This window comes from Xiphias gladius, chromosome 17 (assembly GCF_016859285.1).
Source record: "Xiphias gladius isolate SHS-SW01 ecotype Sanya breed wild chromosome 17, ASM1685928v1, whole genome shotgun sequence".
Taxonomy (NCBI): Eukaryota; Metazoa; Chordata; class Actinopteri; order Istiophoriformes; family Xiphiidae; genus Xiphias; species Xiphias gladius.
This window is the reverse complement of record NC_053416.1, coordinates 26,083,770-26,100,079: the sequence shown is the minus strand read 5'-3', so window position 1 is coordinate 26,100,079 and position 16,310 is coordinate 26,083,770. Positions and strand designations below refer to the sequence as shown.

Below are 16,310 nucleotides of genomic sequence, written 5' to 3'. Positions count from 1 at the left end.
AGAAACAGAAAGACCACCATGGGTCATGAGATTCTGGGACGGGGCAGGAAAAAAAGTCAACATGAGCGGGCAGCACAGGAATCATAATAACAGTAGGTCAGTTTTTATATAAAATTTTCAGTTCTAATATGAAGAAACACTATTAATTTCTCCTGTCCACTCTGGTGACCACCTGACCAGTGCATGATGTGTGTGGATTGACGATGCATGTTGCAACCACCAAAAAAAATGCCATTGCCAAAAATGGAATCAGGGCCAGATTGGGGAAAACAGCGTTTTCATCATGAATAGGGACCAATTTTCTGGCCTTAGAACTCAACTATCTGTCCATTATTTGGTACTAATACTCTCTCTGCTACTCTGAAAACATACAAATGACACACATTTATATCTCCTGTGTAGTAATGGAGTTGATTAAAATTTTACTGAACTTGGTATTTCTCAAGGACCTAATCAATGATCTGAGAGGTGGGTCACTGATTTCAATGACCTGCTGGTTGACTGTATCTACTTTCTGATTAACTGCTGTCAATAGGATCTGACAGTTTTTGCAAATTAACATTGATTACTCAAAAATGTAATGAATGTGCCAAATGAACAGTAAGAGGAAAGTATGAGTAGTTCATATTGTTACCAAGGAAAATTGACAACAAAAATGGTCAATACAACAGCATTTACATATGTTGGAATATCTATTGGATGGCATCATGTCTGGTGAAATGACACATAAATTACAGTTAAATGACTGTATGACGAGTTTAACAAAGTAAAAATAATGTCTAATTAGGAAAAGCTGCCTCATTAGCTTTTTCTCCTGAACTACCAATCGATAGCCTCGTAATTTTTATAGTTAATTATGCAAATAGTGAATTAGTGGGTTAGATAGTGGTGAGAAAGGTCTGACAGAATTGATTGCTGGGCCAGAGGGGTGACAGGGGTTTTTGAGTCATAGGAGCGAACTACTCAGATATTGCTGGGAACTATTGCTGTGAAATCACATTAACTGGATCCAATAGCTGGTTTCATTGCTGCCTTAACTTCCTGCTCTGATGTGAACGACAGACCTGTTTTTTCCTAAAACCTCCTAAAGGTAAAGTCTATTAAAACTGTCTAAAAATACATTTTGGTGTGGGATAGAGGAAGCTGACTCATCTATGGCTCTGGGCTGAAATGTAGACTTTCAACATATCTTTATACGTTAACTGGACGTATAATAGATATATTTACATAACATTCATATCTTTATACAAATATTATGTTGTAGTTGTCATAAAAAAAACATGAACAAAACATAAAAATAAACATAAGAAATGTATAAATTATAGTTGGTCTTTCTATTTTATGTGGGAGAAGAGTCAAATTGTCGAATGTTTGATAAATGTGAACTATAAGGAGCAATTATAGAGGGTGCCATGGTGACTTACCACCCCAGGGTAGCCACTATATATTTTTGGCAACAAAGGTTTAAATAATTTTTTTCTTTCTTACTTTTGTTTCATCTCTCATACATCTTTCATGTTTTTTTTCATTGTGTATTTTCCAATAAAGCAAAGGCCTTAAAACTAATCCTTTATACAGACAGGTTAGATCACAAACTCTCTGCTGTGCATCTGTGCACTGTGAGATAGCTGTAGAAGTGTACGTACACTTCCACCAAATCTGAGTTTTTGTGCAACACCAAACTGATTGAGAATCTTTATGTAAAACAAGCCATTTTTCAGAGCGGCAGCCCCATTCAAAGGCATTCTCTCAGCGCTCCTCATGATCAAAATGGATGCAGACACTGGTTGCCTATGTTTATATATCTGTTTAATATCCATATCCGTGAAAGTACATTGAAATTCATGGTGAAGATATTTTTTGCAGGCACCAACAAAACTACAATTCAGGGATGTCTATTGGCTTTCATTTGGGATGAAAATGTGAATAGACTAGCATGAGCTTGAGAAGCTGTCATTTTGATTTTCCTCTTGCATGATAAAAGACAGTGATTCAGTCCTTTTTTGTTTGTCTTTTGCTTGTTTTTTCTCTGAAATTGTTCACTTTCAATGTGATGAATTCTAGTTGCTATTCTTCACCTACCTTTTTCTTGTCAGTTTCATCTCCAGTATTCAACTGAAGACTTGATAAGGAATCTTGGTAAAAATACACAGTCACACTGCACAGTTGTCAACCTGGATCAGAGAGAGACCAGCAGAGCAGAGAATGTCCCAGTACCTGCTGAAGTCCAAACTTACAGAACGTTCCAGTATCTCCCAGCTGCAGAGTAACTCTGCTCCAGCCCGGGGCCATCCAGTGAGGGCCCAGCTGTTAAAAAGAGTGAATTAAATAAATAAAAATCCTGCGTGTGTGGCTGTGCGTGTGTGCATAAAGTCTGATGATTTCAGACTATGGTTGGGGCTCTCACACAGCCGTGACCCAGCTCCCCCATACCTTTAATAGATATATGGCTTTAGGGGCTTGTGGCAGATCAGAAGTGATCTTTGGTATCTTCCACAGACTGCACAACCTGACTGCAGAGTTTGTCAGCCCAGGTAGCCAGCCGATGTCCCTGGTGTATTAACACAGCCGAAATGAACATGCACATGATTGGATTTGGCCCAGGAGCAATAAAAGTTTTCCAGGTTTGCACAGGCCTGGTTGCTTGGAAAGATTAATTTGAAGTTGGAGTTGATGGAGTTGGTCCTTTTTTGTTCATAACAGTGTTGTTTTTTTTAATTTATCAGTCTTTTGATGATAATATATTTTAGTTTTTGTAAGAGTTTAGTGATTCTTAATGGATTTTATATTTCTATGTCTATGTCAGTTTTAAGCTACAGCTATCGTCCTTCTTGATGTGTACAGTTACCATGGTTACAGGTATTGTTACTATTGCAACGTTAGCAGAAAAGTCACTTTTATAAAGCAGTTTAAAACAGAGTATAATGTTTCACTCCCACAGTTTCCATGTCTCTCTGCTCTGCAATAACACAACAGACTGACTCTCTTTAATAGTTACCATTCCTAAACTCTGCTGTTCACTGTCTGTTATTATTGCTCACTTGTCATTATTGCAGCTATCTGTGCTCTCCACTGCCTGATATGCAGAGGCCTGATTCAGCCATGCTTCCAGTAAAATATTGTTCACTGTTTTGGGTTTCTCCTGAGAGAAGTAGCTAAAACGTCAGATAACATTAACATAATGATTAAGCTTTAGTGACAATCTAGAGAAAGATTTACTTGTTTGACAGCTGGCATTTATACATTAAACCTAGAAGACACTCATTTCTACTGATAGCCTATAATCATGAAAAATGGCTGACTGAAAGTAACATTAATGTTACATCCACGGCATCTGATAATCTTGTATTATCAGTAACTTACCTTTTATTACATATGAAAATTTAAATACATTTCATCATAGTTTTTTGTTGTTATAGATTGCTTTATATTTACTTTTGGTGTTATTTTTGTTAATAAAAAAAGTTGTAAAAAATATTTTTTATCAGTTTTTGTTGACAAAATTAACAGTTAACATTCCTGGTTCTTGGTTTACTAACCCTCTGACCAACAACAGGTCAATTTTTCCCTTCATTACCTCTTTTTTGTACCACAATGTATCTCATAGACTAATGGATGGATTTCCTTAAAATTTGCTCTTGGTTATCATGCTCCTAAAAGGATGAATCCTAATATAATCCCTAATTCTTTTCTCTAGTGTCACTATCAGGCCAGAAGCTCACTTTGTACACAAGAACTATGCAGTTGTAATCAGCAGAATTCCATGAAACTTATTGACCACACAGTCCCAAGAGGATACACCAATTAGATTTTAATATACTCCATGGTCTTACCTTAGCACCACCCTTAGGGCAAAATCTGCATTTTCATTCAGACTAACAGTAAGACTTTAGAAATAGAAAATTCATTAATATATTGTTAATTCTCAAATGATTTTTTCAAGTTGTGAAACAAACGATCAAAAAAGAAAAAAAAAACTAAGTCAAAACCTAGTATATGGCTGGACCGCCCTTTATCGCCCTTTATCTGTTTGCGTCTCTCCCCCTCTCTGTGCTCACATATACAGTATTTCAATACAGCTGAATTCCCAATAAAGTTGTTCTCTTTTACGTATTTCTGTTTCTGTTGTCACACAACGGAACAATTATGAAATAGTGACTAAAACGCGGCCCATTAAGACTCCATGTTAACCAGCAGTCACTTCCAAGCTGTTGCTCTGTTGACACGTCTTGTCTGTTTTTGAAGATATTGTAAGAAGGTATTTAATTATGGATTGTTGGTATTCTGTGCATTCAGTCTTGTTTGTTTTATGTCACTGCACATAATCTATAATACATCATATATTTTGGAAATAAGCCTGAATAATGACACTAGTAATAACATTAATGATATTGTGACTATAAAAATTGATTATTATGTCATTAGATAGGTTATATGCACGTATATACATGAATTGTTAAGCACTGAACTGTTTTTGAGAAATGGGATTTTTTTTCATTTTTTTTTCTAATTCTTGTTGAAAATCCTTTCATGCTTTGTGGCAGATTTAGGTGGGCTACTAGCTACTTTCAATCTGCATTCCCTAGGTGGACATACACAAACACTTGAAAATACAATTAATGCAAATACAAATTTCAGTAGTTATTTTTATAACAGAAGATTCGTTTGTGTTTTATAGACCAATCTTACTTGAGTCAACTACTTGGATTTTGTTCGCTAGGTGTCCTTTCAAATTAAATACATACTGTACTTTCTTCAAAGCTTTATCTCAAATACTGTATCCTCCTCTTACACAGCTGCTTCGCCTATAGTATAACTGAGATACAAAAGCACTTTTGGCCTGAGAAATTAGTAGCAGTCATGGTTTTCATATTTCTTTGTACGCTCAAAAATATGCATGCTATTGACGGGTCCAATCTAAACCTTACTGTCACAACAGATTCTCTTCGCTGGCAAACCTCTTCAATAGAAGTAAAGCTGCCTTATTGCATCCCGGTAATATGTAGAACCCCAAGCTACTGTATTTCTATGATTCTTTTTACGCTCACCCTTTTTATGTTTGTTTCCTTCAAAGAGGATGACGCATCAAAGGAGGCCTGGCACATTAAGAAATCCCATATGCCGAAGGCTGGTGGAAAAGTAACTATATATATTTCCCTCACACAGTGGCAGCAGCAGAGCCACTGTTTAAGACTCAAGCTGCAGCAATCAGTTGCTCTGCTTCATTGTCTTCTTGGACATCTTTTAAATAAGTGTTCTCTCTCAGTTTGTGTCTGAGTGACAAAAGCTGTGGTGCTTCTTTCACACATTTCACTCCACCTACCTTTCCCTCAAGACAACAGTGGTAACGGCATCTCCACTCCCATTCTCTCTCTCTCTCTCACTGTATAGTTATGTGTGGTTTTCTGTCTGTTAACAGCTCCTATCTGCTACTCTGGTTCTATTTCTTTTCTCTCACTCATGTTTGGATTCATCAATTTAAATCCTACCTCACCACATCCCCTTGCTTCCTCTCCTTAAATGCCTATGTCCCTCAAGCATCTGCTCTGTCTTTTTTTCCTCCCAAAAGGTGTTTCCCTTGCCCTGCACAGAAATATCTTTCTCTCTTTCCATTTTCTACCCCACTTTCTTCTATGGCCTTGAGTTTGAAGATGGAATTTCAGGGACACAGAAAGGGTACACATTCTTATGCTGGCCTCTCCTGAGACTTCCTGGCTCTTTTTGCATTCTTCTCCTGACCACCTTCTCTTGTGTGGTCTCCCTAGTGTCCTGCCATGTCATTTTGATGGCAGTGCAGGACATGGTACACTCTCACTAATGACTTGCTCACAAACTCAGCAGTTGTTTTCAACAAAGACTCAGAAATTAGAGGGGCAGCTCCCTTTTAAGAAAAATACTTTGCCCCCAGGTGGAAACCTGAAGAAATTTTAAACTATCAGCAGTCATGCTGTTGTACAGTTTGTCATTCTTTGTGAACACATTAAAATGGGAAAAGGCTATAATAAGGAATTCTTTGTGCATTTTTCAGAGCTTGGGTAGTGCTGTGAAGTGGTTAATAAAGTATCCTGTGAACTCTTTGTTTCTGCTGAGACAACATTTGTTCTCTCTCTAGTACATAGAGATAGAACTTCATTCTTTGGCATACGGTGTACGCTGTTTTCATTGGCTTCAAATGCACAGTTGGGGGACTGGTGGTCAAACTGACAGCAGCAGCACATGAAGAGGCTCAGCACTGTGACTACAAGAGAACAGACCACCAGATAATAATGATTTATCAGTTTATTTTTAATGCAGGATAAATTGACAAAAACCCTGGCACTGGCTCAAACACTTTATTTAAAGGGTTCCAACCTCTAAGGTTGAACCAGGCGAGACTGTGGATGCTGGTGAAGGTGGAGGAGCCTAGTCTGTACACAACAATATGATGATGATTTACTATAGAGTGGCCTCAGGAAAAAATGTGAATAATGAGATTGGTTAAATGATTTGGGTGTAACCATGAGGAAAGAGGCAAATTTATTGACTTTTTTTTGAATACATACGTAGTTAGTTAGTTAGGTAGTTGAGCTTTATTTATTCAGGATTTCTCATCAGATTCAAGATCTTTTTTGCAAGACAGATCTGAGAACAACTTATATCTATACACAAATTCATAAGAAAATTCCTTCTCACACACACACACACACACACACACACACACACACACACACACACACACACACAGTCTCCAGCTTCAAGCTGCGTTGCAGGCAGTTCACTCCAGCAGTGAGATGAGGGAAGAATGTGGCGTATACTGAATAGAAACTATGGTTATGGAGCCATACTAGGTTTAAGAATAAATCTGTTTTCTGAAGTGGTTTGGTTAAGTTTAGGCACAAAAAACACTTGGCTATGGTTAGGGAAACATAGTGGTTTGAGCTAGAATGACTACTTTGTTTAAGTTAAAGGCCTTTGTTCTTACAGCTACAATAATAAACACTTATCTAAGGTCTGGGAATGATCGTGGTTATGGTTAAAAGAAGAAAATGGGTCGGTAAATACAGGAAAATGGGTAATGAAATGTGATATCCTGGGCCTTCCAGTCAGTCTGTGTTGACAATGGGTTAATTTCTCAAGGATTCAAATTAACACTGAGGTCATCTATTGATCAAAGAAATCTTCAAGAGTAACATTGATGAAGATAGTGTACTGAAGTGTCCAGCAAATGGGCAGGCAAAGTCCTTATTAATAATTTCTCCCCAAGCTTTATTATGTTTGATAAAAATGTGTTTTTTATTTTGTTTTGTTTTTTGTTGTTGTTAGCAGAGGCAGTCTGTAATTTATATGAGGTGCTGCCCCTCCAGTACAAAACACTCCGGGAAACCCTGGCATGGTATAAAACAAGGCTTTGAACATCAGCAATGACATGATTATTTTTAAGTAATACAAGCATCCACATATGTCATACACAACATTACTAGACATGAGTGATGAGTCATATAGCTTTGATACAAACTGACAAACTGTTGTCAAGTCTTTTTTTTCTCCTTTAATTATGGAGAAACATCGATTTCATGTGTCAGGCTGGAGGACAGCTGCTTATGCTGCTACCTGCAATAAAACTGAGGCTTGATGTGCGTACTTTAAGAATGTGCATCAGATGGCAGCCTTATCTTGATTAACTCTCCTCAGAGGATTACAATGTGGCTTTAACTGACACTGCAGTCTCTGTTGGCAAAATGTAGACTCTTTTGAGAGAAATCCAAGCAGAAAAGGAACAAGAGGCGCAGAAATGGAACGGAGTGGAACCTGCATACCTCCCCTTCATACTACTTGTCAGATGATCAGTGTGTCAGTGAGCACTTCTCCCCATAAAAACCTTGTCAGGTGCAATTCAGTAACATGCTTAAACCTAGAAGAGTGAATCCAATTGCAGTTTATTACCGTCACCTACCAACATCTTTGGAGGAGGTTTGAAGTCAATTATATCTTTTGTTCTCTATGTTGAGTGCTGTAATAACTGTCTCTGTCAAGCGTGTCAGATTGACACAAGAAAAAGTAGTAGGGCTGCCATTCTCCTCCTGCTCATATTATCATATTTTAGGAGTAGTCCTGGTGTGCTTGCAGGCTTGAGAGACATACAAAAAAGAGGAGAGTATGAAAGTTCTGACAGAGGAGTGATAATGAGAGGGGCCTGAACAAAGCACTAATCACCAAGTGTAGTAACATCCTCAGAAAAATGTCTGTAAGCTCAAGAACCAGTCTTTGTAAATGTTGAAAGAAACAAGAGAGGCGCATCAGAAAGAGACAATTGGGCACATGTCATGGTATAACTTGTGACATCCATGTAGCCGTGTGAATTTCGCCTGTCATACCAGGTAAGGTTGCTACAAGACTTAACAGGATCTGACGCTGATATCTCTTCTGAGCTTAAATCTTTGATTTCTGTGTCAGAGTTAGAGCTGAACTTGTCCCTTTGTTTGGTTAATACCAAAATAAGCTCTTTTTATCAAATATCAGAATAATTGTTACTGCAGGGCATCACAGTTCAAAAACAAACATAAATTCAATTAACTAGGTGGATTATAATTGTAGCAAATGTCCATAATCAACACTTTACTCCTTCCTCTCCATGAACCAGTGTGACAATGACCTTCCCAGAGGCCAGCAGGGACACAGAGTGTGATAATAGCAGTCTAGGCCACAGCTGTTGGCTCATCGCATTAACTCTGAATGTCCATCTTCACTTTCTCCCACTTTGTGCGTGTGATCTTTCATAGGGGACCTGGCATCAGACGATGAGTACCTGGAAATCCCATCTATCTCCAGACAGAGAGCAGGGACGTATGAATGCACAGCCGTCAATGATATTGATACAGATGTTCAGACTGTAGACGTCACTGTCAACTGTGAGTCCGCCGCCGAATTTAAGGAAACATTGTATACTAACATACATATAGTGCTGAAATTATTTATTTATCAGTCAGAATTCAATACATTACCTATTTTGTATAGTTATATAAAGTTTTATTAATTTATCCTGCCAAAATTCCCAATATTTGAAGGTTCCACCCACTCAAATTATGAGCCTTTGATGCTTTCTTGTATACTGAATACCGATGTGTGTGGGACTGTTTCTCAGACAAAAAACAGTCGATTTGAAGATATCATGTTAGGCCTTGGGAAACTGTTATGGGAATTTTCCGGTAGTTTCCAATATTTTACAAAAGAAGAATCAATTTATTTATAAAAAAAATTAAAAGAACCACTATTAGTAACCCTTCTAATAAGCAAAGTATTAGTGTTGGATATTCAAATGTTTAACTCAGGAAAGGCAAAGATACTGTTACTGAGGTGCTGATTTAAAATTTAACATAATATATACAGTATGTGCAAGGATTTACTTGATTTTATTTATTAATCAAGGGTGAACATTTTTCTAATTCACAGTTAAAAAAAGAACGTACAATTTTGGTTATATGCGGGGCTGGGTTTTTTTTTTTTTTTTTCAAATCAGGCAATTGGCAGATTAATTGACAACGAAAATAAATTTTATGTGCAGCCCTAACATATAGAGCTACTTAGTTACATTTTTTATGACTCAAGGCCAGTTTTCAGGGCACACAGAGCCCTGAACAAATGGTGAGTGTTTGGGGGTTAACCTACATTTCTAGACTTTGCTCAAACAGGAAACAGGAAAAAAATATTGTACATAATTTGGTCTCATAATTCCTGTTCATCTGTGGTCACAACTATGAATTGAAGTTGTGGCTAAAGACTAGAAAATGCTGCGACCCCTCTGCTGATATCCCTGACTTGTGCTGCCTTGTAGTCCTGATGACAGTGCTCCTATGTGTAGATGCTCCAACTGTGTCAGAGGGCAGAGATGTTGGAGTGACACTGGGCCAAAGAGGAGTGCTGGAGTGTGAGGCTGATGCAGTGCCTGAGGCAGATTTTGAGTGGTATAAAGATGACAGAAGGTAATGGGTTTTACATTTGCATTTGAAGTAGACAAATGGAAGAAGTGTGTGTGTGTGTGTGTGTGTGTGTGTGTGTGTGTGTGTGTGTGTGTGTGTGTGTGGGTGTGTGGGTGTGTGAGAGTGTGTATATGCAGGCTTACTGATCAGTTTTCATGCTTGCTGATGGGTATTGATCAGATGCCAGTAACACAGGCATTGAGATTATAAGATTACTGTACAATGCGCTGATTGTCCGTTGGACATTGTTTCTCCTATCTAGGATCTTCAATGGCTTTGATGGCATGGAGATTGTGAATACTGGATCACTGTCAAAACTGACATTTTTTAATGTGTCTGATGGAGATTATGGCAACTACACCTGTGTTGCCATCAACAAACTTGGGAGCTCAAACACAAGCTTCCTTCTGTATGGTGAGTACTGGAATCTGTTATATTTATAATACTACAGAAAGGGAAATATAACTAAGATGCTGTAGTATATCTTCTAAGTCTATGTTTCAGTGAAAGTAATATTCAACTCTTTTTTGAGTCACTCTCCATTCTGCTTGTGTAGATTAAATAATTAAATTAAAATTAATTATTTTAGTAATTTGATGTACAACAATGAAAGAAGTATAAGAAGCCACAGTCTGCTTTTATGTGACACTATTATTATACCTACATAGAGTGAATCTGTGCCTACAGTTCATTGGCCTCAAACCATGGATGTATTAAGAGAACTTGATACTGTGTTCCAAGATGGCTTCTTATTAATTCTGAATAAACTAAAGAGTTTTTCAGGCTTCTATGTTTTTGTTGGCATATAAAGCATGAGCATTAGGAGTTGTATAAAGCTCTGGCTGAGCTGGCTAATTTCCCACTGGCTCCCCACATAGATAAAATGCCTAATGGCTCAAATTCTGCTAATATACTTTGTGACGCTCAGAAAAATAGTTTTCACCATTTTATAGTTTTTTTTTTTTTTTCTAGTGATTGTGTAAGGGAAAGTCTTTAGCCCCTTTCAGACATGCACCTCTTTACATTAACGTTATGGCAATTTTAACATGCAGTTTTCATTAGAGCTGCAGCCACACACACATACTATAGCAAAAATAGAGCCTGAGAAGTCTTTGAACACAGTGTAGCACCCACACGAAATGTTACACTGCTAGGTAACACAATCGTTGTTGACATTCTGCCCAGAACAGTGAGTTACTCCAATAAGCGATTTGCTTGCATACAGCTGTCTGAATGTCATTCTGTGAGTCTTGAGTGTCATTCTGTAGTCCTCCGAGATCTGCTGTAAATCCAACTTCTCTGCTAGTTCATTCTCAATGCAAAATATATACAGTCCACTCACCCTGTCTGGTCTCACTGCGCTCCTCCAGGTTTTCAAACACTGAGCTGAATTAGCTCTGTAGGCACAACAGGGATTATCAGAAACAACAAAAAGGTCTTGCACACTTACTGAAGGTAAAACATGGATGTATTAAGAGAGTGTTGCTGCTAATTTGTCCCACTGGCTATTTGCAGTATTGCAACAAAAAAATACCCTGTGGCTCAAAAAACATTTTCCCAACAGAACACCATTATAAAAGAGACGTCCATTAAACTGTTGGCAGGTAACCTCCAACTGCAAACAAGATTGATTTTTACTCTTTATATTATGCATTTATAGTCCATGGAGGTTTTATATTTGTAATCCTTTCCCGGAGCCTAGAAAAGGAAGGTTTTATTTTCATGACATGATCCCAATGTAAAGTGCAAGGGCCAAGCAGGAACAAATGTTCAAGGCCAGAAAGAGAAACACTAATGCCCATGTGCAGTTGGCCATACAACAAAGAACTAAACCTGGAAGCTAGAATTTTTTTTCGTCATCTGTCAGGTTAGCAATTTTCATTTAAGTGAATGGGCTCCATCTTTGAGTTCATTATCCAGTTCCTTTAATAACTCCATGAGGTAGCAGTTCCTAAGTGAATTCTCCAATATATTATTATTATATTATTTTTACATTATATATTACAATGTAAAGTCCATTCGGAAGCCTACTTATCATGCTTTTTACACCTGTTGTCAATGATTTGTTGCTGTTCTGTTTCCAATATGTTGCTCTGTGTCATTTGTTCCCCTGGTGTAGTGGTAATTGAACCCACTAGCTCAACGCTATTGCAAGGTTAGTATTGTGCAACAGCATGCACTTTAGCTGTTGCGGATCGAGAGTATTAACTGCATGCTGGGACACGACAAGCATTGCCATTTTCACAAATTGGAAGTTAGGCTGCAGTGTCAATGGACTTATAGTGTTGTGTTTCTTCTGTATTTGACAAGAAGAGACAAATCATGCCTTGGCTCATTGATCCTATCGAAATTGTACCGTTTTAATGACTCTTTGTGCCCTTTATGAATTGATATGTTAGAGCTGTTGTGTGGCAATCTTTGTATCTTTGTGAAAATGGTCAATGTAGCCCGTTGCACTAATCATGTTTCCTCTTTGTCCTTTGCAATCCTAACTACCTCTCTGTGTGACATTGGCTTCCTTTTGATTTTTGCATGCTCTTTTTCCAATGTAAGTATTTATCATCTTTCATTATCATCATTTGTGCTTGTGTGACTGTTTGTACCTGTTGCTATGGTATTTCAACTGTGCATCCAGTTAAAGTAAAGGAAACAAAGAGGACTGCAAAAACTCACTGCAGACTGAGATGTCTCTTATATCTGCAAATTGTGATTTCTGGTGTAGATTATTCCTGTAAAAGTTTTTAGAACTGACTTTTAAACATTTGGAGCTATGGTGATAGTGCAATGATAAACACCTCACCCATCTTGTCATTTAATGTGTCCTTGATAGTCCTGGTTTCAGCATCTCGTAAGCAAACTCACTCCAGTAACAGAACTGTATTAATGACTTTGATTTTGACTATGAGTGAACATCATTATTCTAATTAGCCATATGCAGGATTAGGGATAATCCACTGTGGCAGAGTAATTGGATAGATGCCCCAAAGGAAACCATAGTGAACTCATGGAAATCCTAGAGAAATGAGTAGTCATTGTGTGACAAGCTTCAAAGTAAAAAGTTAAATTTGCCCTCAATCCTCATACAATGTATTACTTTAGATGGAAATTGCCTCATTCCTGAAAGGAGCATGATGAAAATATAATGTGTTTCTGCTGTTGCATCATAAAACTGCATAGTATTTTATTAGTAGTTTTCTTGTGAATTTCATACACTGTTCTTAAAAACTATGTAAACACTGTCACATTTGACAGTACTACAATACTACAAGTGCATTAGATAGTAAAAAATAAATCTTAAATTTTTATTTAAATTACCCGAGACTCTGGCTTGCATTTTTGTTAAATCTAAGAAAATAAGATAAAGCATGTGTCTCCAGTATATATTTAAATGTACAAAGGTTGTAGTTTATTGAATAAAAATCAGATGAACAAGTTTGATTGGATACATAAAACTAGAGAGTTTAATTTTATTCGCATTTAAACATTTCTGGCTCGTCAAGAACATTGTTAATGGGTATATATATTACTGTATGTATTAAGACCTGGGCAAATATTCACCAAGACATTGATAGTAGCATTAAATTTGCCGACAGACTCCCAGTTACAACTGACCAAAGCAAACCTGGAAGTCAAAGCATCATTTTAAGAAAATCCTGTGGGTGTATAGACCAGTTCTCAGTACTAAGAATGTCCTTGTTGAAGACAAGATTACCTTCTTTAAATAATAAATGCTGCGCAATGCCCAGTTTTAATCCTTTTAAACTTTAGTACAGCCTTTTATGCTGCAGGCCATTGCATTTTAATCATAACACTCATTAACAGGCACTATATGCGGCACTAAAAGTAGTTCATCTCCTGCCTCCTAATGGAAGCTTTTACTTAATGTATCATTGTCATTTTATATGCTGTTTATTTACAGTTTCCAACAAAGATTGCTTCCTGGGTCTGGTTTACCTGCTTCCATCCACCATTATCATCCAAAAAAATACACATTCAAAGTCAGCCATGTCCGCATGGGAAAACAAGAATTAATAACATGATGCTTGTCAATTATGTATTGATTTTATCAGGAATATCTTCACTTTAGAAACATTGAATTTGCAAAAGTAAATCAGACTGTTAGAAAACCAGATGGGTGAAACACTTATGACATCTGTATCCGAAATCAACTATTTTACCTATACAGGCAGTTTTGGTCTTGCATATGCACTGCGAGCTAATAATGATGTCAATAATATATATTACGGACATAGATTTAAAACAAAGGAGGACCTAAGCTAAAACCATATCACTGATATAGTCTCTATTTGGCATCAGGGATTAGTTTAAGTTAAAATTAACTTCACCCAACAAACATTTCTCATATTTAATTACTGTGTTGCTAAACTGTTGTGCAAGTTGGCTTGAATATCTTCATCCCAACACTATGTCCAAAAAATTACATAATACTACTAATTTGCTCTATCAGTTACACTTTGTGGGAAACATAATTGCCACCTGGATTATGTTTGGTGGCAATGTTTTTTTTCCAAGGATGGAATTGCTACATTTTTTCGAGGTCGTGGTGGATCGTGGGCATATACATTTCTAGACTTGGGTTCTTATCCTGACTCCAGTATGTGGTTAGATTTATACAGCAAAAGCCCTTTGGTTAAGGTTCGGGAAAAATCCCGGTTTTAGTTAAATGTTAATAAAGTTAGCATGTCCTATCTCGTGGTTCAAGTCATCGTTGACTTTTTCATTATTAAATCAAAACCACAATTTTTTCCTAACCTCAACCCAATGTGGAGATTACAAAAACATGACCATAAACATCAAAACTCACATGATGTAGCATATTGTAGCAAAAAATAATACATATGATATGTTGTCCGCGAACATCAATTATCATTATTATCAACCAACATCTTCTTATCTGCGTGGTCATTAAAGTGATCAGAATTTTGCAGATACATTCAGTTTGGACATTTTGCAACTTGGCAGATATGTTCATTAAAATGTCTCCTATTTATATCGATAAAAGGTAATCCAGACATCATTATATCTCCTTCAAAACATATTTTCTCTTACAAAATTATAGTAGATAAATGTAATTATTAGGAGACAGGGTTGCTTAATCTACAGATTCAGTAAATAATGGAACTTGATTTAAGTGCTACTTGATTCACTCTAAGACTCTATGAAAGTAGGCATAAAGTACACATTGCACTTCCTGGAAGCAAGCAGTTTGGCATCACAGATGCAGAGCAGGAAAGAATCTAAAGAAAGCAGCTAATAATTCTGTCATATAATCTCATGTTGATGCTATGTCACTAATAAAACCTTGTAATCCATACCTCCTAATCCCTAATAATTCTAAGCAATGAACTGTAATTGGTGACGCAATTGTAATCACTAATTATGTACACTGGTTTGCATGTGGAAAATACAGTGTGAAGCAGTCACCCTGTGTTCTCATACAAACAAGACTACATCCTTTGCATTGCTCAAGTCACAGTAATCATTAAAATGCCGGAAGGGTATTAAAGCAATGAATTGTTATCAGCGGATAGGAAGTTAATTTAATAACGTACCCCCAGTAGTGCTAACACAAAGGAAAAACCAATCGTCAGTGGTGAAACTCACCCAGGTTTTTTGTTTTTTCTTCCTTCTTTTTCCCTCCTGTCAGGGCCGAGAGCAGTTCAGGATGGTAGCGGCGGTGCAATGGGAGTGCACTCACACACCTGTCTCCTCTTCATAGTGTTTCTGCCGTTCCTGCTCAGATTTTGAAGAGGAATGAATTCTAACATAAGTATTGCGGGTGTGTGTGTGTGTGTGTGTGTGTGTGTGTGTGTGTGTGTGTGTGTGTGTGTGTGTGTGTGTGTGTGTGTGTGTGTGTGTGTGTGTGTGTGTGTGTGTGTGCATGTGTGTGTGTGCGTGTGTGTGTGTGTTTGTGCGTGTGTGTGTGTGTGCGCGCGCGCGCGTGTGTGTGTTTTTTTTTTTTCAACCAGAACCATAAACTGATGAACAGTGAGTGCATGAAGTACCAAGCTACATAATGATGTTGACACACTAGATAAGTACATAACAAAAGTTTTGTTTGTTTTTTTGTTTTGTTTTGCTTTCTTTAGTTTTAGTTTTTAAAGATGTAACAGATGTTTCACATCTTAACTGACTTGTGTTGGATATTTCTCTCTCTAAATTATATTATTGTCTGTTTTTAGGTATGTGTCTCGGTAAAAAAGGATCTTTTAAAATGAGGTGTCTTATTCAAATGGATTTGTCTTCATTTTTAACTGCATTGCATATTCATCTCAACTCCAGGAAAAGGCAAATATAGAGCAAGTATGAGAGGTGAATGTTAAATACCTCAAA

At 37.2% G+C, this 16,310-nt stretch overlaps 1 protein-coding gene across 4 annotated transcripts in view; it reads left to right on the top strand.

The window, feature by feature from the left end:
• The window catches only part of ntm (neurotrimin), a 404,384-nt gene extending 388,657 nt beyond the window's left edge, over window positions 1-15,727 (top strand). For all 4 annotated transcript variants that reach the window (XM_040151403.1, XM_040151401.1, XM_040151402.1 and 1 more), the window contains 5 exons: window positions 8,760-8,888; window positions 9,839-9,959; window positions 10,219-10,370; window positions 12,076-12,111; window positions 15,625-15,727. In XM_040151403.1, coding sequence (XP_040007337.1) covers window positions 8,760-8,888; window positions 9,839-9,959; window positions 10,219-10,370; window positions 12,076-12,111; window positions 15,625-15,725 — 539 coding nt within the window. In that variant the 3' untranslated portion in view covers window positions 15,726-15,727. The remainder of the gene's footprint in view (window positions 1-8,759; window positions 8,889-9,838; window positions 9,960-10,218; window positions 10,371-12,075; window positions 12,112-15,624) is intronic.
• The last annotated feature ends 583 nt before the right edge of the window (window positions 15,728-16,310 follow it).